General features: G+C 42.3%; 1 protein-coding gene across 14 annotated transcripts in view; it reads left to right on the plus strand.

The window, feature by feature from the left end:
- The window catches only part of myo3b (myosin IIIB), a 104,839-nt gene that overhangs the window by 47,948 nt on the left and 32,462 nt on the right, over positions 1-24,429 (plus strand). For 10 of the 14 annotated variants that reach the window (XM_058081547.1, XM_058081546.1, XM_058081544.1 and 7 more), the window contains 8 exons: positions 4,915-4,994; positions 6,300-6,320; positions 8,625-8,702; positions 12,387-12,592; positions 16,373-16,484; positions 16,556-16,718; positions 18,936-19,016; positions 22,485-22,581. In XM_058081547.1, the coding sequence (XP_057937530.1) occupies positions 4,915-4,994; positions 6,300-6,320; positions 8,625-8,702; positions 12,387-12,592; positions 16,373-16,484; positions 16,556-16,718; positions 18,936-19,016; positions 22,485-22,581 (838 nt within the window). Of the gene's footprint in view, positions 1-4,914; positions 4,995-6,299; positions 6,321-8,624; positions 8,703-12,386; positions 12,593-12,978; positions 14,882-16,372; positions 16,485-16,555; positions 16,719-18,935; positions 19,017-22,484; positions 22,582-24,429 lie in introns of those variants that run through there. The other 4 variants (XM_058081549.1, XM_058081550.1, XM_058081542.1 and 1 more) reach the window with 3 other exon arrangements.

Genomic DNA, 24,429 nt, shown 5'->3' on the forward strand with positions numbered 1-24,429 from the left:
GGTTTTCCAAAAAAAAAAAAAACGCATTTATTAAAAACAGAAAAATGAATAAACTTTGCTTTGGTTCCGATTTTCTACAAGAAAAGCTCTGATAAAACATTCCACTGTTCTCAAATATCTTAATTTTTATTTTTCTACACAAAATAAGATCAAGAATAAAGAAAATCAATCAATCAGTAATAAATAAATATAATAAAACGGCAAATAATAAAAACTTAAGAAACCACATATAGTTGGTGGGTAGACAAATGATTTTTTTCAGATTAAAATGAACAAAGCATTATTAGAGCCCTGTAGACATGACAAAACACGACTATAGTCACATTTATACTCTTTTTATTTACAACATATTGCGCAACTGCAGGGTCTTGAGACACATGCTAACTCGCAGACTAGAGAGCTAGCGACCTAAACGGTAGCCTTCAAGTTATTTCCTTTAAACTTAAATAGCCAAAAACTTACCACTTCCACACGGATAGGGAGGATAACTATTAACAGTTATTTAACCTTTAACATGAACATTAATCAAATGTAATCATTTTTTCTGGGTACATGATACCATACAGCATCCATATACATAGACATTAAACTTTCATATCAAGGCGGGGGCCTCAAACTAGTGTCCTGCGGGCCACATTTGGCCCGCGGGCCGCATGTTTGAGACCCCTGGTTTAGTGGCTGTTAAGGTTGTATTGATTTGTCATTATTTTCTAATAACTTGTCTTGTCTGTTATCATGTTGACACGTTGTTGTTTATTTTATGGATGATCAAGGATCAAACTCAGCATGTTGATTGGCAAGTAGCAACTGGTGTGGAAGCGTCATGAGTGATCAGGGATCACTGATTTCATACTGGACTGGGAACCAGCTTGAGTAACCCGACGTGACCTTTAGTTCCCCTCAACAGTTCTCCTCTTTAGCTTTTTAATCACAAACCTCTTCTTTATCTTCATTATTCCATGATGGAAGACCTTGTCCTCTTTCGGGGTTTGCCTGCGTTTGAATTCTAATAATCCTCATCATTAGAAAAAGTTCCTGTCTGGATCTAAATGAGGAGGTCTTCGTTCAGGCCGGACATCACAGGTGCTCCCTGGGTTTCATGTCTCAGGAGGCAGACATCTTTGAGGATGCAGACTATTAACCCGCGCTCTAATCATGCAGTCAGGAGGGGATAGGAAACCGCGCTAGCGAGGATGAATTAATGCGTACTCCAAGCTAGCAGCGAGCGTCCATTGGCGAAGGCTTAGGTACAACTGTCACAGTTTGCGCCGCGGCGCCGCAGCCCCTTCATCTCCCCTTGATGGTGTCATAGAAGTGAGAGGCGTGAAAGCGCAGTGACGCCGCGCGAGGCCGTTCCACCCGCAGCCGCTAATTCATCATGACAAATGTGCTCAGATGATCTGGCCCAGCAGCGCTAATGGGGAGAGGGGAGAGCGCACTTCATTTGCACACCACCCGCTCCAATTAATCCAAGCAGCTTTACTCTGGGCTAATTGGAGCGGGCCCCCCCTTATCAGCCCCCCCCAAAAGCCCCCACCCATGTGTGCTGTGGATACATCCGACACACTTTAACCGCTACTCTTCTCTCTGGTTGTTGAATCTCACTTCAACACACCACCGTTACTTACTGTGGGGGAACAAAGTGCGGCGTGGGGGCCATCTGTGGAGCACTGCTGTTCTTTTATTGGCCCACGGCACATTATGACACATACCGCTTATCCTCACAAGGTTCGCGGGGGTATGCTGGAACCTATCCCAGCTGTCTTTGGGCGAGAGGCAGGCCAGCCAATCACAGGGCACATATAGACAAACAACCATTCACACTCACATTCATACCTATGGACAATTTGGAGTCGCCAATTAACCTAGCATGTTTTTGGAATGTGGGAGGAAACCGGAGTACCCGGAGAAAACCCACACAGAGATGCTCTAGCGGAGAATTGAACCCAGGTCTTCCCGATCTCTTGACTGTGTGGCTGACATGCTAACCACTCAACAGCATATATGGGAAAATCTGCAGGGAAGTGAAAATATTAAAGGAAGAAGATGTGATATAATGAGAAAACGTCTTAATTTTAATGTATTATTACGAGGAAAGGCTTTGAGTGGTTAGCCTCACAGCTAGGAGACCCAAGTTCAATTCCACCCTCGGCCATCTCTGTGTGGAGTTTGCATGTTCTCCCCGTGCATGCGTGGGTTTTCTCCGGGTACTCCGGTTTCGTCCCGGCGGTCGAGTGGTTAGCGCGCAGACCTCACAGCTAGGAGACCCGAGTTCAATTCCACCCTCGGCCATCTCTGTGTGGAGTTTGCATGTTCTCCCCGTGCATGCGTGGGTTTTCTCCGGGTACTCCGGTTTTCCTCCCACTGAAGCGCCGAAGAACTGGAGTCTGAGGCGGAGTGCCGAAAAACTTTATTTTTCTTGCCAAAATTAACTTGCACTCTTTTGCTACGTAAAGACATCAAAGCGGAAAACCCCCGTCCCTTGCGCCTACCCCTCCGGGTGGCAACACCTTCCCTATCGATAGTTCCAGGGTGAATTATGTCCCGGTAACCTACCACTACACCACATTCTAAAAACATGCTAGGTTAATTGGCCACTCCAAATTGTCCATAGGTATGAATGTGAGTGTGAATGGTTGTTTGTCTATATGTGCCCTGTGATTGACTGGCCACCAGCTCGCCCGAAGACAGCTGGGATAGGCTCCAGCACAGAAAATGAATGAATGTATGAACGTTTTGCCTACGCATGTAACCTTCATTAGAATGATTTCTGAAATTCCACAAGATTCTGTCCACAAAATGTTACTCTGTTGAGTGCAGAATTAGCATAAACACAAAATGTTTGAGTTAAAATGTCAGAAATGGACAAAGATGAATAAATAATGAGAGGATACATGTCAAAGTCGAAGATGTTTGGGTCTTTTTTTGAAGTCTTCAGGTGTACGGTGATGCTGTGTGATTGTCAGCAATCATTAAAGACCAAAGCGATTAATCCTAGTTTGATTTTAATCTCACTTTGATTGGCATTTGTAAGGCGTGTACTATATTAGAGAGGAGAGCAGGCGCTAATGCTCGTTTGTGAAAACCTGCTCCTGAAATGAAAAATGTATGGCAAACAATAGAAAGAAGTTGCTCCTGTGTGTGTTTATGCAATTGTTGCCTTGTCACAAAACCTACAAAGCTGTTCCTCCTCGCTGTTATGAGCCCAGCTTGGAGAATGCTGCTTCCTGTGTGTGCTTCTTTCTTTCTTTCTTTCTTTTTTTTTTTTTTTTGCAAAGGTGTGTGTGGCACATCTGTGCAGCTATTGTTTATTCATGGAGTAAAGCCTTTGAAATGTGTTAAGATACTTCCCACTCATTATAAAAATCCTGCCACCCATGGATTAGGACTTTGATGCCACAATCCTGCTTCAAAGGCTGCTTTCACTGCTATTAATCACAGTTTAGCCTGTGAAGATATCGCCAGAGAAAACATTTGGACATCTTGTGCAGAAACTTTGAGACTGTCGTGCATATGCCGCATTCACGACATCCTCTGGTTGTGAACGCAGATGCTCTCCTAACGCCTTTCAGCTTCTTTGGAATGGTTTTTTACCGACTTACCGCAGTAGAAGAACCGCTACAGTATTATGCTGCCGATTCCGATGTCGATACCATGAGGTAGCTTGTGCGATACGGAGTATACAGTACATGGAGTTTCATAACTGTACTTTCTCCAATGCATTTATGATGAGTAATATAGTATGATATAGTAATATTAGCCAGGGCAGCCGTTGGACAATCCCAAGGGTCCCTGGCAAATAGGTAATTATTAAAAATGTAACTTTTATTATTATTATTACATTTTATTTTATTATTATTATTAAAAAAAATACTTTTAGACTTTTTGTGTGTCTTTTGCATTGCATTTATTTGTGTGATTTGTGCCCCGCCCCCCTCCCCTTGGCAGTCAGGGGATCTTGGAATTGTCCTAACTTTCTTTCTTTTTATGGCATCCCTGGCTAATAGCTTTCATCCGAAATACATTTAAAAATTAACGCTTACTCTACATGATTGGTATCCGCCAATCTCATTCATGGATGATCGGTATCGGAATATGCAGCATACTTCCCTGATTATTATAATTATTTTTTTAGCTACTCAACAACATCTGGGAGACCCCTGTGATAGTATCACCATCGTAAGGCTAGGCACCCTATTGTATGTTTTTATGTTGAAAAAAAAATTGAAAAATTACCTCATGAAAGTGATAGCCACTTCTCTGTGGGACAAAAACGAGCTCCAAACTACCCGCATTGCTGTTTGTTTTAAAAACAAAATGTCACTCTGCTAAACGTCAAGAAGTCAAGAAGTCAAAGCGAACCAAGGTGTTACAGACTAGTGTTGACAAAAATTGCCTCCCCCTGTCGGCTCGATTACGAGTGTTGGCAACCCTACGTGACCAAACAACCATTCACACTCCACAATTTGGAGTCGCCAATTAACCTAGCATGTTTTTTGGAATGTGGGAGGAAACCGGAGTACTCGGAGAAAACCCACGCATGCACGGGGAGAACATGCAAACTCCACACGGAGATGGCCGAGGGTGGAATTGAACTCGGGTGTCCTAGCTGTGAGGCCTGCGCGCTTACCACTCGAGAGACTAATTTCACAGCTGTTAGAAAAAAGATTCCGATGGGACTTTCACCTTATTAACGGGCCTGTCCTAACAATAACAAACTTGTCCACAGAATCAATTTTGGTTCATATTTTGGGTGTCTAGATGAATTGGATTTATTGGATTGGATGATGTCTTATGGGTAAAAGTGATTTGGTTTTTGTACAATTAGTTTTCATTGGACCTTTTGGAGGAAGTAGCACGGTATGTACTCCAGGACACCATCATTACCATCATTTGTCTTTTTATTTTGGATAGGGAACCTCGCTACGGCCCGAGCCCGGGTGAGCGCCGCATCTCGGTCTCTGCCTCCGCAGCTCAGCTCAGGACACAGCAAGGTGAGACTCCTGAGGTCCGACTTGTGGCGTATGAGAACATGATGTTTTTTTTTTGTTTTTTTTTTTACGAGTTGCTCACAGGCATCGCAGCCCAATAAAAAGAACCGGTGCTGTGAAGCGTAGCCAACATTAATAGACTACCCTGTTATGTTTCTTCTCTTGCTTGTGGTGATGCGGCATCGCCATCTGGCATTCAGTGTCAGCGGCTTTAAAGCACTTTTTTTTTTTTGCAACTTTTCTGATGTTTATGGCCACTTAAGGGAACTTTTGGTTTCCCAAAATGAGAGAGTTAACACGCTTCCATCAGACCTCCTGAGTATACTTTCAACGTCTAAGTATGATGTTCTCATAAAACAACGCCACTTTCTCACACAAACGTACAAAGTACAGTCCCCAGTACAAGTATTGGAACAGTCAAGCCAATTCCTATATTCAAGTCCCAACTATTTGACTCAATTGTAAGCATCATTGGTTTCATTGAATCATAACGCCGTACATTTAAATGTGTCGGGTTCTATGGAAAGACCTTCCAGTATTTTATGAAGCTACAGTATGTCAAGTACAGTAAACCTCGGATATATCGGATTCAATTGTTCCCACTGGTTTTGTCCGATATAAGCGAAATCCGTTATATGCGTATACCGGAAAATGTCCGTTTTACGCATATATCGGATTTATATCCGGTATATGCGTAAATTGGATTTTATCCGTTATAAAAAGGCACTTCCTTGACTATGTTTCCAATGTACCTGGACGCGCAGGCAACGCTGCAAATGACGCCGTATAGCGGCCTGTCACGATTCGGCGAATCGGAGCGCCACGATGCGGCCATCCGATATATGCGAGGGAAATTTAATGGAAATGCATTGGAACGGGACTGGAGATTTTGTCCGAAATAGGCGAAATCCGTTATAAAAAATCCGATATATGCAATGAATTTTTATTGGAAATGCATTACAGAAAAATCGGTTCTTTTTTATCTGTCCGTTGTGAGCGAATTTCCGATATATCCGAGTCCGATATATCCGAGGTTTACTGTATGTCAATGCAGTGTCTCTTCTAATTAACATTGGTCATACTGGATTATACCACAATAGTAAGATAACAGTACGATATTTTCAGGTCACATCCATTTTTTAAATCTTTTGTCTATGCAGTTCAGTTTCAAAGTTTGCTAAATACTTTGCAATATGTGCACTCCATCTCCTTTGTTTGTGCTATTTTTCTACGTACTGTACTGCCTACTGTACTACTTTCTCTTTCTTTCTTTTCATGTTTCTCGTCTACATGTTGCTGTACTCAAAGTCTCCCAAATACCTCTTGAAGGTAAGGCTCTGTTGGAATCAGAATGTCCGAATTTACTAAATCTGCGTTTCCGCCAAACTGGTACAGTTCAATTGGGTTGACCAAGAAGCAGCTGGGACCTGATCTGGCTTGGGTTTCCTCTACGGAGCGCACCGTGGTGGTGATAGAGGGATAGTACCTCTTAGGGTTTGTGTTAAAGTCAGGCCCACGATGCAGTTTCATCTGGCCCGCGGAACTGTTTGGACAATAGCATTGAGTCGGCCTGCCTTGCGGACCTGATCAAAAGAATGACTGACAGCGATTGGTGTAATTAAGCGATTCCTCCGGTAAAAGTGCCAGATTCAGACCAAAAGTCAGAATAATTTAACCGTGCTCGACTAAAAAGATCTGTACTTTAACTATTACACCATGTCTATACAAAATAACACCAACAAGAGGCATAAGACTTTTAACTCCAGCAAAGCATGCTGGGAAGTGTGTAATCCGCCCATTCCACAGCTGCCAACTCATCCGGGTTACACATCCCATGGACTGTGATGCTTCTGTGTAGATATAATGTACTGTAACTTTCGCCCCCGGACATTGAGAGAATGACAAAAATGTCGATCAGCAATCACTTTATTGAAACGCCAAAACACCAAAACACCAGAAAGGAGAAATCCCAAGCAGGAATGAACGGACACAAAAAAAAAAAATCACTTTTCCCCACTCCAATGTAAAAGTATATTGTCTGTTCCAATACCAGCACTGCATGTGTGGGGAACCGGCATGAAAGATGTGTAGGCTGCTTACTTATCTATTTGTCACTGCTAATGAGACATTTTCCCCAAATCTGACCATATTTTTTTTCAGCCTGGACTATTGGAGCTTGTCCTGTCATGTGTGTGTGTGCACTGACTCACTTATCACTTATGTTGCTTAAAAGGACAAGGTTTTTTAAAAAACTTTCAATATGCAATTCAATATACAAAAAAAATGAATTTCAGGATAAATAATAAGAAAGATGGAAAGTTGGGGAATGTGTGTCCCGTTTGATCCACAACGTAGCCTCTCCTGGGTCTTCCCTGAGGTCTCCTACCGGTCAGAGTGACTTGAACACCTCCAACAGGAGGTGTCCGGGAGCCACCTCATCTGGTTCCTCTCAATACGGAGGAGCAGCAGTTCTTCTCCAAGCCCATCCACCCTATGAAAATGAATAATTTCTGCTGCTTGTACCTGTGATCTTGTTCTTTTGGTCAGTACCCAAAGTTCATGACCATAGTGAGGGTAGGAACGTAGATTAATGAATTAAGTGAATTAAGAGGCGTAGCTCCCTCTTGCCCACAACAGACCGATGCAGAGTCAGCACCACTGAAGACACCGCACCAACCCAAAGCACAAGGGACCCAAGCCATAACGGGGTAGGGGGGGGCTGTTAACTTGGTCATCATAGACACAACTCATCAGTTGCATACCATGAACTGAACAGAACTGTACTTCCTGGTGTTGAGTCTTACTCTTCCATCTGACTGTCATTCAAACTTTAACGATGTTCCTCTAACTTGGAATCTCATCCAGTCGCTCTCTGGAACGCTCGTCCGCCTCTTGGCAGCGAACCCTCTCGCACGTCAGGACATTCTAATAGCAAGTCTGTGGTCTTGATGTAATATGTACGCCATCGTGTTCTCAATCAAAGCCGCCAAGTATAGTTGAGAGGAAGTGACGGTGACAAAAAAGTCAGAATAAAGTCAAACGAGGGTAGTTAGCTAATTTTAAGTCTCGTATGCGCCTTTGTAACGTGTGAGTGATCAGAAATGCTCAAAGCATCCACGGAGCTCCCGCAGAGAGCTTTGGCTGTACCTTTCTTTCTCTGTTGAAATAAAGTATTAAGGTAATGTATGCACTTTGCCACGTGGACTTACCATAAAATATCTATTGCTTCATTAATTTTGATGAAGCCATGAACTGCCAAAGCCATTAGAAGGCTTTTTTTTGCGTCCTCGTTAATCCGTCGTCGAGAAGGCTCCGCGCTTGATGACGTCGAGTCTCATTATTCAGACTGCAATTCTCCCGTGCCCCACAGCAGCGCTGGCTTATTCCTGAGATTGCTAGCTTTAATTGTTTATGGGGCCATGTTATTCCGACGCCACACTTAGTACAGCTGTGTGTTCCCAACCGGGCCATTTACAGAGGCAGGAATGGTACATTTTATGTCTGCAGGGGAACATCGGCTTGCAAATAAACAGCAGCTCATTTCAACCTTGCCGCATAAGAAAAGCGCAGTGACAGCCCGGTTCTGGTCCGCTCATCAATGCACGGAAGTCACTGGGAATGTGTTGTGTTCAGGTGGACACCATGGAGATGATGCGGCACCCGGAGGAAACCACCAACATGAGGAGACAGACGGTGGCCTCCTATTTCCGTGTAGGTTCTTTCTCTGTTATCATGCTTTGTGCAGGGTGCATCACTTGTATTCAACCTGGGACCCTTGGGCCAAATTAGGCCCGTGAGAGACATGACCCCAGTTCAAACCGTGGGAGTGAACATGTTCCAGCAGATTACTAAAAGCAGCAGAGGGTTCCTGTTATATAAAGCAGTGGTCCATGACCTTTGTCGGTCCTCGGACATCTTTGAAGTCCAATAAACCTTTGTGGGGTTAGGTTTGGGTTATGGGTTTGGGTTAGGTTTAGGGGGTTGGGTTAGGGTTAGGGTTGGCGGCATGGTCGGGGTTGGGAAAAGGATGTGGTGAAAGAAAATAGAAAATAGAAGTCTGGAAGAGTTACTTGGAGAACACAATATGGTGCATTCAAGGACCGCCAAACAAAGTGGGAAGATATATAGCTGAAACAAACGACATAAACATGCCAAAACTGTGAGCTTCTATTGTTAATTAATTCATTCATTTTCTACTACTTTTCCTCACGAGGGTCGCGGGGGTGCTGGAGCCTATCCCAGCTGTCGAGGTACACCCTGGACTGGTGGCCAGCCAATCACAGGGCACATATAGACAAACAACCATTCACACTCACATTCATACCTATCGACAATTTTGGAGTCAGCTTCTATTATTGTTTTCACAAATAAATCACCTTATGAAATATGAAAAGCATTTACATAAAAATCAATGTTATGAAAAATTTGTTATCATTTCTTCTGAACGCTTTCCATGATCTGGTTTGTCCCCCCACAAATAGAGGATCTTTGACTAGGAGTTTTATTGTAGGTCTTGAAAAACATCACAGTTCTCCTCTCACAGGCAGGGCCTTTGACTAGCGTGTTTTTGTGTCGGTCCTGAAAAATAGCAGAGCACTCCTGTCATAAGAGCTTGGACTAGAAATTTGCTGTTGTCACATAGAGGATCTTTAACTAGCGTTTTTGTTTGTTTGTACTTTGTACTGAAAAACTGCAGAGTACTCCTGTCATATAGAATATCTTTGAATTGATGTTTTTGCATTAGGTCGTTAAATACAGCAGAGCGCTCCTGTTGCATAGAGGATCTTTGACTAGCATTTTTGTTGTTGATCCTGAAAACAGCTGTTATATACTGTAGAGGAACTTGTACCTTGTGTTTTATTCATTCATTCATTTTCTACCGCTTTTCCTCACGAGGGTCGTGGCGGGTGCTGGAGCCTATCCCAGCTGTCTTTGGGCGAGAGGCGGGGTACACCCTGGACTGGTGGCCAGCCAATCACAGGGCACATATAGACAAACAACCATTCACACTCACTCTATTCATACCTATGGACAATTTGGAGTCGCCAATTAACCTAGCATGTTTTTGGAATGTGGGAGGAAACCGGAGTACCAGGAGAAAACCCACGCATGCAAACTCCACACAGAGATAGCCGAGGGTGGGATTGAATCCTGGTCTCCTAGCTGTGAGGTCTGCGCGCTAACCACTCGACCACCGTGCAGCCCCTTGTGTTTTAATGCATGACTAATATGTTACCCATATGGTGAGGTAAACGTATGAAAGTATGGCCTTGAATTGACATTATATAGAAAATAAGGATAATATAATAATCAGGGACGAGAAAGTCTGGCCTTTTCGGTTCTTAGCTTTCTGAAATTAGCGCCCTCAGGACATTTTAGTTGAATAGCCTCATTTGTAGTCACCGGCGACATTAGGTACACCCACGCAGTTACTGTACGTGTGCATACAAGAGCTGCAGTACTGGTACACAAAACACAACCGCAGCACTAAAATGAATACCTCTCATCAAGGATCAATGTGAAATGTGCATTAAAAGCTCTCTGATGCACCCGTGCCAAGGCCATTGTAGAAATAAACATTTACTTCCAGCGCCTTTCGATTATTCATCAACGCTTAAGCTGCTTTTGCTTTCATGATGGTCCTTTTGCGTCATCGTGCTTACAGATGGCTGGGTAAACACACACCAGGCAGCAGATGTTGTGACAAAGGTGATCTTCCTATCAGAACCAAGTGTCAGACATGTCAACAAAGTAAGAACAAGAACTTTTCAGATATGAAAGTTGACACCACAGTCATGTTTTACTTAATATGTTTATTATTTATGGTTGTAGTTTGCTGTGGTTAAGAGTAATCAACAATCAATTTTAGTCATAGCTTGCTGCTAATTGCATTTAAGGTGTGATGGCGATTGTGCTGACCGCACATTCAATGCAGAATTCACCGCCACAATAATGTGTGGATTTTTGCTCAAAAATATATATATTTTTTTCTTGCGGAACATAGACTGTTATTTCAGCAAAAAGTTCACCGTAAGTCTGTAATAATTCATACATTAGTGATAAAACAGGTCAAATGTACAGTATTCATGGATCACCGTTTCATTCATTCATTCATTTTCTACCGCGGGGGTGCTGGAGCCTATCCCAGCTGTCTTTGGGTGAGAGGCGGGGTAGACCCTGGACTGGTTCGCCAGCCAATCACAGGGCACATATAGACAAACAACCATTCACACTCACATTCATACCTATGGACAATTTGGAGTCGCCAATTAACCTAGCATGTTTTTGGAATGTGGGAGGAAACCGGAGTACCCGGAGAAAACCCACGCATGCACGGGGAGAACATGCAAACTCCACACAGAGATGGCCGAGGGTGGAATTGAACCCTGGTCTGCGCGCTAACCACTAGACCGCCGTGCCGCCCGTCTTTCAACCAATCTTCTTCAAATTTGACACAACTTGTCAATCACCTCAAGATGTGTACAAATTTTGTGGTGACACGGCTAAACACCCTGAATTTATAGAAAATGTTTAATAGCTCACATTCGTCATGCTTTTATTTTGTAGTCACTTCCTTTGTTGTTCTGTTTTACCTTTAGTTTCTGGTTACACGCACCTAATGTTTGGTTTGCTACATGTTGCTTGTTTTCCTGCTGCTGTACAGACGCAATTATTATAAAAAAAATATTTTGAACATTAGAACATGCAAACTCCACACAAAGATGGCCGAGGGTGGAATTGAACCCTGGTCTCCTAGCTGTGAGGTCTGTGCGCTAACCACTAGACCGCCGTGCCGCCCCGGATCACCGTTTCAATTAAAAAATTTTTTTTTTTTATGTTTGTTTTTGTGCTTCACTGATCATGCGTTGAGATTTCCCACTTTGTTTGGCAGTCCTTTAACGCACCATAGCTGTGTGCTGTGACTGGTTACATCAATCATTCATTAGTCGTCAGTAGCTATCGCTAGATGAGGCATATTTAGGGACTAAACCTTGATAGTGAACAACGGCAATTGAAGAGCAAAAGGGAGGATTCCGGAGCAGAATCTAATATAATCATTGTTTTTTATTGCAAATGTTGATATGAAATCGGAGGGGGACATCAATGTCAGGCTACCTGGAGGGTTTTGTGTCAAAATGACATTTTTATGGCCGTGGTCGAGACGCAGGGATCAGTTATTGTGTTAAATATTGTTTTATGTTATTCTTAAGGCTGGGAAAATAATGTATACTTTTCAAAATGTGAAAAGCGATGTTGTTGTCACAGCTGGGAACCATACTTAAGATCTCAGCATCTTTCTCTTAAATGTCATTCTTTGCCACTTCCGCCACACGATGGAGGTTTTCTGGTCTTGATCCAGGCCACTGTCATGTTGTGATGTTGTGATGCTTGCAGTACTCGCTGATGGACTTGCTGTCTAAGATGGTGGTGGGTCAGCCACACTTTGTACGCTGCATCAAGCCCAACGACGACAGGAAGGCGCTGTGCTTCTGCAAGGACAGGGTGATGGTGCAGCTGCGCTACACGGGCATCCTGGAAACGGTCAGCATTCGCCGCCAGGGATACTCCCACCGCATTCGCTTTGAAGAGTTTGTCAACAGGTAAGACACACACACACACACACACACGCACACACACACACACTGAGCACTGACAGAGATGGAGCAGAACAAGTCAGCCATGGCCTTCATCAGACAAAACACGAGTTCTTTAATTAGACGAGGTCCAAGTTGAGCGGAGCAAGAGTCTGACTAATTGGCAATCATTAGTGATAGCGCAGGAATAAATCCTACACTTCTCTTAACGGGATGGATACTCCAGCCTGGGAACAGGGATAAAATTCAAACAGGGAGGACGTGCCATTCGGAGGGGGGGGGTTGCATTTTAATGCTCTTCTCTTTGCTATTCATAACGAGTTTGTTCTTCCATTCTGTGACCTGGAAAAAGCTCTAACGTGATTTCCTTTTCCCATTGGTATTCCTTTAAGGCGCAGTCCCAACGACACCTCCTCATTAGCTAAGTACTTTGTTTGTGTTCTTAAAAAATATGTCTCGGATTTACAAGATAAGCAAAACATAAAATCATAACACTTCTTGTTGCTAATTGAATTAAACCAAAAATGTTATTATATATTATGTTGATGAATTATTGAAGCTATACAAATAAAATTAATATATGTAAATATAATAATGTTTTTTTAATTTTAGATGTTATTTATTAATGTATGTATTAATTAATTGTGATTAACTAATTAATCATCAATCATTAACACCCCTATAGTCACATTTGCACTCTTATTACCCAATATAATAGACATAATAAGAGAATTAATTAATTAATCATTAATTAATTAATGTAATTGTATTTTTTAATCAAAGGCATTCTATTCTATTGGAGTTATTTTCCCAAACTAAAAGTAATTGAATTCCTTCTTCATAAATATAATTATTTACTGGGTAAAGCCACAAATATGGACAACTATGAAAGGAAAATTGTAAAAAAAAAAAAAAAACTTTTCTGCAATACTTTGTCGTAGTGTTAGAAATGAAATGTGTTCCCTCTTACATCAGAGGAACACATTCCGACAGCAAGGCAGTCTCACCTTCCAAAGGTCACCTCAATATCGATACCGTTGGGAATGGAATATTTTCCCTCTGTTGATAGGACACATAGTTTCCAGATATGCTACTATTTCCTGTAAATCTCTGTCTGAGGAGCGATTAGCTGTCCAACGGAGACAAGTTGATGCCTCGTATCGTAACATCGAAAAAAAGGGAAGTTTACACCCGTTGTAGGACCTCTCTGACAGAATTCATACATGACAGCGGAACGGGGTTCTTCTTTGGGCGATCAGTTGGGCTTCGCTAAACCGTTGTTGGACGCTAGTCCAGCGTAGGCATTGCAGTTTTTTGTTTTCGATTGTAAACTGCAAACTGTCCTTGAAACCCCGAGACTCGAAAGTCTGCTTCTTGCTGAATGTGCACTATGATTAACAAAGTGACCCAGCATGCTTTGCGGTGGGAATGCATGGGTGTAATATTGGCATTTGTGTTGTGATTCGGCATTTATTTAGTCGTGTGTCACGTGTAGTGGTTTTTATTTGACTGTTGTCTGGATGGCTACATATTTTTTAAAAAATGTCTAAAATTGACATTAAATAAAGCATCTGGTGAACCCAATTTGACCATTGGGGGCCGTACTTTGCCAACCCCATGGCTCGTTGACTTTAAAGAGTCAGCTCTATGACTATAGAACCCTGATCTCCTGACTGTGAGGCCAACATGCTAACCACTAAGCCACAATGTGACAATGAGAGGCGGGGTGCTTTTAATATTTCAACTCTATACTGATAGAATTACATCGTTTTTCCTCACAAATTTCACTTGGGATTTATTCTTGTAAAATTATAGTATTTTTTTCCCCCATTTCTGTTATTTTTCTGTTATTTTCTTAATTTAATCAAAATTTTCTTTTTGTAATTATGACTTTTTACCCAAATTTTGATATTATTCCTGTAACATTATACCTTTTTCCACAACCTAATTTAAAAAATTGACAACTTAATTTATTGTTTTGTTTTCTCATATAACAACTTTTTAAAAAAGGCTTTTTTTCTTTAAAATGTCAACTTTATGCGACTAAAATGATGTTATTTTTCTTATTATACAACATTTTCTCATTAGATTACAACTTTTTTTCATTCATTCATTCATTTTCTACCGCTTTTCCTCACGAGGGTCGCGGGGGGTGCTGGAGCCTATCCCAGCTGTCTTCGGGCAAGAGGCGGGGTACACGCTGGACTGGTCGCCAGCCAATCACAGGGCACATATAGACAAACAACCATTCACACTCACATTCATACCTATAGACAATTTGGAGTCGGTAATTAACCTAGCATGTTTTTGGAATGTGGGAGGAAACCGGAATACCCGTAGAAAACCCACGCATGCACGGGGAGAACACGCAAACTCCACACAGAGATGGCGAAACAGAGATCCCGATATCCTTACTGTGTGGCCAACATGCTAACCACTCGACCACTATGCGGCTAAATTGCGAGATGATGGCCTACTGTCATCTACCACAGTCAGTATTCCATCGTCCTCTGATCACCGTACATAAGTTTTGATATTTTCCTATTGTGTTTACTGTTCTAATCCATGTATGATACATTTGGGAATGATGCTGCCGCCACAGGATCAGCATCATCCCACCTGAGCCACACAGGAAGTCCGAATGGCTAAACTCCACTTGAAATGAAAAGCGATTTAAACGCATCCCCTCATATCAAAGGCCCGTCTGATGTTGGGAGCAGCGCTTTTGTGTTTATCATCAAAGAAATAACAAGAAGAAGAAAATGAAGGCTGAGGCGGGGAACGCTGTTCAAAGAAGTTTTCCTCTCCATTGTTGTTTTTCCCAGCGACGGCGGAACAGAAGAGATGAAGTAGTTGTAGTTGTGGTGCTTTCATGCACCGCTTTAGTGCTGCTATTTTGTAAACTCCCGACAAAGAGTGCGTGTGAGGCAAGTAGTAAGATGTCTGCAGATATTCCCAGGATGATGGCAGCCCTTCTTTGTGGGCTGTTGAAAAAGAACCCAACTTAACATCGGAAAAGGCTCAAGGAGAGACGGTGAAGTCTTGCCTTGATTGCTGTTAAGACCCGTAACGCACAGCATCAAATCCTCAGCCATTATTCCAAAAGTAACTCACAACTTTGGGTCTGCCTCCGTGGGAACGTTTTCAACCAAATAAACCATTTATCTGAAAACAGGTCTGCCATTCACATTAAAACCAAAAAAAAAGGTACAGTGAAACTTTAGTTGGTGTCGTTAGTCCTTTCCAGAAGGTCTGACTAACAAAAGAAAAATGATACCTTTGAACACCATTAGAGCCGTCTAGACCTGAAATAACACCCCTATAGTCACATTTGCACTCCTATTACCCAATATAATAGACATAATAAGAGAAAATAAGAAATAACTAGGGTGGCATGGTGGTTGAGTGGTTAGTACGCAGACCTCACAGCTAGGAGACAAGGGTTCAATTCCACCCTCGGCCATCTCTGTGTGGAGTTTGTATGTTCTCCCCGTGCATGTGTGGGTTTTCTCCGGGTACTCCGGTTTCCTCCCGGCGGTTGAGTGGTTAGCGCGCAGACCTCACAGCTAGGAGACAAGGGTTCAATTCCACCCTTGGCCATCTCATTTTCGAGGTGCAAATGTTTATTTCCCTTTCGGAATTGATAAGATAAACCATCAGCAAATCCCAGCACTGTCAACTTTAGGCAAAATGAAACCAGGATAGATGAGTCCAACCACAGGGCTGACCCACAGGCACATAGCTTCCTTCCATCATTGCCTTGCACACCTTTACCTTCACCTGCAGGTACTACTACCTTGCCTTCCGGGCTCACCAGATGCCAGAGACCAGCAAAGAGAATGTTGCCGCCATCCTGGAGCGAGCCAGACTTCAAGACTGGGTGCTGGGAAAAACAAAGGTAGTGTGATATTGAAATCCTTTAACAATATTTAGATGTTTTGGTAGTAAGACCAGGTTTGGTGGTGTCAGGTGTTCCTGAGGTACTACCACGTGGAGCAGCTGAACCTGCTCCTGAGGGAGGTGATAGCTCGGGTGGTGGTGATGCAAGCCTACACCAAAGGTTGGCTGCAGGCACGACGCTACCAAAAGCAGAAGGACAAGAGGAACCGCTGTGCTACTGTCATCCAGTCAGGTACCGGGATGTGAAATTCGAGTCATGTTCAGACAGAATTCCGATCATCTTCATGTCGAGTTTGAATTCTTTCCCCATGCTGGTGTGGGTTCTGCTCTTTATTTCTATTGTGTAAGATGGCGGGACTAAAAAGTACTCCTTAAAGGGACTTCATTCATTCATTCATTTTCTACCGCTTTTTCCTCACGAGGGTCGTGGGGGTGCTGGAGCCTATCCCAGCTGTCTTCGGGCATGAGGTGGGGTACACCTTGGACTGGTCGCCAGCCAATCACAGGGCACATATAGACAAACAACCATTCACACTCACATTCATACCTATGGACAATTTGGAGTGGCCAATTAACCTAGCATGTTTTTGGAATGTGGGGAGGAAACCGGAATACCCGGAGAAAACCCACACATGCACGGGGAGAACATGCAAACTCCACACAGAGATGGCTGAGGGTGGAATTGAACCCTGGTCTCCTAGCTGTGAGGTCTGCGCGCTAACCACTAGACCGCCGTGCCGCCTTAAAGGGACTTGTTATCGTCATTTTCTGCCCCTTTGTTAGACTTGTGGACTCCTATAGAGCAGCTACACACAATAACCTGCACAGAAAGCTTTCTCGACCTTCTAGAATCTGCACCTACTCCAGCTGAATTTGCTTGGATTTTCAAAACGGTCTTTTTTTTTCCGACCACGGCCCGCCTCCAGGCCCACTCCTCTGTGAATGGTCACACTCCGTGCTACCACAGTGGACGCCTGTACAGTATAACAAAGTCCGAGAGCCAGTCTTAGAAAAAACTCACTGAAACTGAGCATTTTGAGTCATCCCTAACTTCTTTCAGGGCTCACTTCTAAACGTGCAAATTTCATGATATGAAACTTTGGCATTGTTTAACACTAAAATGCAACATTGTAATGACATTTATAGGTCAGAAAAGTGGAAAAAGCATAATAGGTCCCCTTTAATAAAGTACCACTCCGTCTTTTACTGCTCAGAAAGCCCATTTGGCAATGCAGGAAGTATTTGCGTTGCCAATATTTTGCCTCATTGTGAAACACTGTGTACTACAGTATATCAAACAAAAGTACCCTACGTGGACCCGAGAGGACAAAAAAAGCCTCCTCCCAAAAACTGCTGTAAAAACATCAACAATCAAGATCATTTATTTTTTTTGCTCAAGTATCAATCGATCAATCACTTTGGGTTCTAATAAAAAATACGTACATATTTTTATTCTTAAAGGCCCAGGTCACTGGTTTTGCTTGGAGGAATACACACAATGAGTTGTATTATATTATAGTTATATTATCCATATAATAAAGGTTACGGGCTGGGCTCTTTGTCAAAGATCAGACTAAACTATACATATGATAGTAAGATACTTTTTTGCAGGGTTCAGTTCAGAGGCCTCAAAAGGCCAAAAGTTCCATTCCAAAAAAAACTGCTGTAAAAGCATCAGCAACAGATGAATATAAGATAAGATATGCCTTTATTTGTCCCTCAGTGGGGAAATTTGAAGAGTACAGAATCAGTTAAGCAGTACAAAATACACAATATAGAAAAATAAACAATATAAACAACCCAAGTATTAACAAAATCAACAGTTTTTCCCAGAGTTCTATACAATACAGTACGTAGATAATATGAAACGTGATGATATATATGACCAGTCTATACACTGAGATCTTGCTAGTGAGTTAATATGAGGCATTATGGAAATACTTCACATAGAACTTAGTATATTGCACATGGAGGTTGATCAGATATTGCACAGTGAATGGGGTCTGGAGTAGCTATAGTGACTATAAAAGCAAGTATTACACAGATGTACATAGTGGTGTATGTAGTGGTGTATATTTGCTGCCTTTGTTGCTAAAAGCTCTCAATGAACTCATCTCACGTCACTGGCTACCAGTGTGGTGGGACGGGGACTTCAGCATGGAAAGCTACGTGAAGTGGTAGGCTAAACCCAACTTGAACGCTTGATGCTGAAGTGGTTGGAGTGATCCCTGATGTGATCAATGGTAAAAGAGTTTGATAACCACAGCTTGACCTTGGCGGGCTGAGAGCAAGGCTTCAGGGGGAGACAATAAGACTTCAGAGAGTTCCCAGAGAAGGGATCTATCCCTGCGCCACCTGCTTTAGCCGCTGTTTTGAAGTGGGATCTCATGTTGTGTGTGTGTGTGTGTGTTGTAGTATTTCACACAAACACGCTTTTGTCTTCCCCCAGCCTGGAAGGGCTACGTCGCTTGGCAGAACCTCAAGCAAATGAAGAAGGAGCGAGAAGAGGCAGCTGTCCGTATCCAGTCAGGTAAAGATCTTGTGTCACCAGGCGGGTCGACAAGGAACGAGACGAGACAAGGTTTTACTTTTAAGAAAAGTACGATGGGTACTTTTCATTTTAGTCACACAACAATGCAGGTGTATTTTGAAATGTTTATTATCCCCCAAAATTATTATACATTTTTATTAACATTATTTATTTATTATTTATATTTATTATTTATTATTATTATTTATTTAACATGATTTAAGACCCAGTTCTGATAATAAAAAATATTTTTTATTATTATTAAATTATATTATAATTCATTAATAATTATATTAAAATATTAAATAAAATTAAATTTCTTTAATATTTCATCTTTATGCAACTTATTTTACTTTTCTTTTTATTTTACTTTTTAATTTTATTTTTGTGTAAAGTTAATATTTTGATTTACTTTATGGTGCTAAAATGACATTTTTGTAGCAGAAATTATTTGCTTTTTGCTTATTTCTTTGTTGAAATTTATTTTTCCTCATAATATTACATTGTGAGAAATAATATATTATTTTATTCTTGTAAAATTACAACTTTTTCTTGTTAGATTACAACTCCTTTTCTTAATATTTTGACTTATATTTAATATATAAAGGTTTTTCCATTATTGTTTTGATCTTCTTGTTAAATAAAATTTTGTGCCCAGAACCAGTAAAAAAAAAAAACAAAACAGCCACGTAATGAAAATGCCATGTATGCTCTACCATCATATTTTGATGGAAATCATATGCGGCGATCGTGTTTTGATCAGACAAATCTGAAGTAACTTTGATCAAATGTAGGATGATGACAGCTTTTCTTGTTAGATTTTTTCTTTTCTTGTTAGATTACAACTCTTTTTCTTAATATTTTGACTTCATTTTTTTACGACAGGTTTTTCCGTTTTTGTTTTGATTTTCTTGTTAAATTAAATTTTGTGCCCAGAGCCAGTAAAAAAAAAAAAAACAGCCACGTAATGAAAATGCTATGTATGCTCTACGGTCATATTTTGATGGAAATCATATGCGGCGATTGTGTTTTGATCAGACAAATCTGAAGTAACTTTGATCAAATGTCGGATGATGACAGTAACACAGTGGCAGCTGTTCCACTTGAAAATTAACCTCAAACGTCGAGTGTAGGATTGCAAGGTTTCTAGTGTGCATAAAAAAATTCCAATCCTTCCTGGCCCACTGCCGCTGTACATACTGTACATATATTACATAGATTTCCCGCAAGAAAACCTTTCTCTAAATGAGAAATATCTTCATGTTTTAATCCGGGGGGGACGTCCTGATGGTTTGAAAAGACCACGTCTTTGTCAACGCCGTATTTTGATGCGCGTGAGTTGCCCAGGAAACAGTAATAATTGATTAATAATGCGCCCAGACAAGCTTTTGGGCAGCATGTGGTCCCCATGTTCCAGAAGAACAGTGCACGCTGAGATCGGGCTCCCCTTTCATCTCCTTCCCAGTGAAGGCGAGAGAGGGGCTTATCCCTTCTGTTTCCTCGCCACTTCCTCTCCCAAATTCCTCGCCTATTACGCGGAACCTCACATACCAGAAACAAGATGCCTTTTTATACTGTCAAGCTTTTCATCTGAAATGTAAATGAATTCTTACTCAGTACGCCTTGACGAAGATCAAAGTCAGCACATTAACCTTCCTGCCCGGCCCCCCCCACCCCTACGCCGTGGAGGACAAGAGTGTGTGCCAAAAGGGGGCAGGATGGAGGAGGGCAGGGGGAGGAGATCTGGCATTGTTTGGCCCGGTTCTCCTCGGGCTACCCTCATCTGGCACACGGAGTGTCGCACCTTTTGTGTGCGCGTCTGCCGTGAACACGCCGCTAAATAACGAAAGGCGGTGAAAGTCCTCCCTCTGTCGCCGCCGCCATAGAGGAGCGTGCTCGTGTGTGGCCGCCGGCATGGAGGGAAAAGAGTGGGGGAGGGTTATTTGGAGAACCTGAACCTGACATAAGTGGGGCCCGGGGCCCCCCTGGCGCAACACTCTAATACATTGACATGGTGTGTTCTCTGCAGCTTATAGCCTTTTGAGGTGGGCCGCATTTGCATGTGGAAAATAAACAGATGCCTTTCAAATGCATGAGCCTGGTGGCCCCTCAGATCTCAGCGGGGGCCCCCTAGGGGACACCCTCACCCATCGATCAGATTAAACCATGGAGAATACAACCACAGCTCAGCGGTGTAGCGCAGTTCTCTATTTTTCCTGCACAAGAGAAGCACAAAGCAGTCAGGCTTCATTTCCTGTACAATCCATCCACTTCCTTAAAACAAGGAAGTTGACCTTTAAGCAAAGTGTACGTATTCTTTGGATAAGTCAAACAAGCATTTTAAGCATAAAAATGTCAAAATTAATGTAAATACCAGCATTCAGCAAGACGTGATATGTAATGAAATGTCTGCACCTTTAAGAGGCGTGGCCTGTTGAGTCATGCTAATTAGATTTGACTGAGTCAGTTAGAAAGTGCGAGTGACTGGCTTGAGTTGTGGCCGACAGCAGCTCCTGTGCCAAGGAGTCACTCGGTGTCAGTAATGTTACATTCAGAGGAAATTGCCACCACAGGAAGTATGCTGTCAATCATAACTTGTGAGTCTGTTATGTCTTATATGTATATAAGTATAAAAGTGATTATAGGGGTGTTACTTCGTGTCTAGAGGGCTCTACTAATGTTAAAAAGCATATTTAGAGGGTTGTAGACAGGTTTTCTATGCTCTAACTAGCAAAATATTACATTTATAAATAACAAATCCGACTATGCGGAAATTCACTTATCACGGTTGGGTCTGGAGCCAATTAACCGTGATAAACGAGGGATTATTGTACAGTCGATCCCCGCTTTTCATGGGGTTGAATAATAACTTTATTAATAACTCTTGATACTTATTAATAACAGCGGTCCGGCGGCCGAGTGGTTAGTGCACAGACCTCACAGCTAGGAGACCAGGGTTCAATTAGAGCCCTCTAGACCTGAAATAACACCCCTATAGTCACAGTTGCACTCCTATTACCCAATATAATAGACATAATAAGAGAAAATAAGAAATAACTAGGGCGGCACGGCGGTCGAGTGGTTAGCATGCAGACCTCACAGCTAGGAGACAAGGGTTCAATTCCACCCTCGGCCATCTCTGTGTGGAGTTTGCATGTTCTCCTCGTATGAATGTGAGTGTGAATGGTTGTTTGTCTCTATGTGCCCTGTGATTGGCTGGCGACCAGTCCAGGGTGTACCCCGCCTCTCGCCCGAAGACAGCTGGGATAGGCTCCAGCACCCCCTGTGACCCTTGTGAAGAAAAGCGGTAGAAAATGAATGAATGAATGAATGACTTATTAATAACTTTATTATTTTGCCAGGCCAAAGAAATCTTGTCAGATCTTCTAACACCCCTCGTGAACATGAAGGAAAGGAGCGAGTTTTCCGATGATGTGAGCGCATATCTGAAATTCATCTCTTGTGCAGCTTACAGAGGCCATCGGGTGCGTCGGGACTGTGGACCTCAGAGGCACAGATGTAACCCCGAGGCTGGAGGAAAGACCACCAAGGAGGACCATATGGGGTGAGCCTCCACATCCTCTCCTCCAGGGCCTTTCTTTCCTATGCGTTCTCGCTGCACTACACAATCAGAGTAAAGCCTCGTTTACACTTGCATGCACTTTGTGCCTGCAGCGGTATGCAGTTTTGTGTGCCAGTGGCGTGCCAATGACAAAATTGGTGGTAAACAGGTGTGAAGTGTGTGTAAACTGTGCGGGGGCTGCATGCCAGGGCACAAAAAAAAATTGGAGAGAATATTTGTAGCCTCCTTGTGATTTTATGTTAATCACGAATCATAATGCCCAAAGCCAAGTCTTCTAGTCTTTTTAGCCATGTCTTTTTTTCAAGTGTATTACCTCCCTTCTGTTCTTTGTGCATCCTCAACCAAAATAGGTGTGAAGGTGTAAATAAGTTGTTTGGTAGCACGGTCAAATGGTGCCAACGTGCACCATTTTTGGTCATGGATTATATTCATTCATTCATTCATTCATTTTCTACCGCTTTTCCTCATGAGGGTCGCGGGGGGGGAGTGCTGGAGCCTATCCCAGCTGTCTTCGGGCGAGAGGCAGGGTACACCCTGGACTGGTGGCCAGCCAATCACAGGGCACATATAGACAAACAACCATTCACACTCACATTCATACCTATGGACAATTTGGAGTGGCCAATTAACCTAGCATGTTTTTGGAATGTGGGAGGAAACCGGAGTACCCGGAGAAAACCCACGCATGCACGGGGAGAACATGCAAACTCCACACATAGATGGCCGAGGGTGGAATTGAACCCTGGTCTCCTAGCTGTGAGGTCTGCGTGCTAACCACTTGTCCACCGTGTCGCCCCATGGATAATATGTAGGTGTGTAATTTATGCATGAACAGAAATTAAACATTATTACCAGGACAAAATGCCTGCAAGTGTAAAGGTCTGCATGGAGTACTGTATGTATACATGGAGCAAAAGGTACTTTCACTGCTTCCCCTTTCTAGTACATTCTTGCTTATAGCCCATCCAAACGCACCTCCTATCCTACACTTTTTCAAAGGCGATAAAGTCTTCCCACCAAGATAGCGTATGAGACCACTAACAGAACCCCAAGAGCCGCACTGGTCTCCAGATGTACGACTGAAGCCTTGTGTTTATCCAAGCCAGTCATTCGGGAAGTATGTGCAAAGCACGAGTGCAGACCCATGACTTTGCAGCTTTTCACCTCCGTCTGCACAAATGGCACACATATAGCAATATACAGTGGTACCTTAGTTTGCGTAGGATTTGGTTTTCCAACCAAAAATCCTGCATGTCTCGGTTTACATACACTGTCTTGGTTATTGTATGGCGAGGGCCACAAAGCGAATAATCACACAACGCGTGTAGCTATGCTAAGAAGTCACACATATGTATATTTCAATAAAAAAACTGTATCTCAGCTTCGTCATATAGGTGAAAAGCCTGTTAATAATATGAACTTCATGACTTCATTATCGTAAAATATAGCTGCTTTTCCGTTAGTTTTTTAAAATTTGACTTTTGTTGCAACCTAATTTTCTACAGATTACAAATTTTAGTTTTTCATTATATTATGACTTTTAAAAAATAACATATTTCTTTAATAATGAAACTTCCCCGCGGTGATACGGAGGAGGAGAGGCTGCATAGCGGTAGTGATCCACGGAAAAGACGGTATAAAGGTTCCTGTATAAAGACAGTATCAACCACGTTTAGCATCTGTCGTCATGGGCAACGTGAGATGGAAGATTGAATTATATTCAACTTTTTCCATATTTATTGAAAAAATAGAATACACTATTTTATTTCTGCGGCTATTTTTTTACAAGATTGAATAAAAGTTTGACTTAAATAAAAAATATCAGAATAT

This window comes from Doryrhamphus excisus, chromosome 9 (assembly GCF_030265055.1).
Source record: "Doryrhamphus excisus isolate RoL2022-K1 chromosome 9, RoL_Dexc_1.0, whole genome shotgun sequence".
NCBI classification, from domain to species: Eukaryota; Metazoa; Chordata; class Actinopteri; order Syngnathiformes; family Syngnathidae; genus Doryrhamphus; species Doryrhamphus excisus.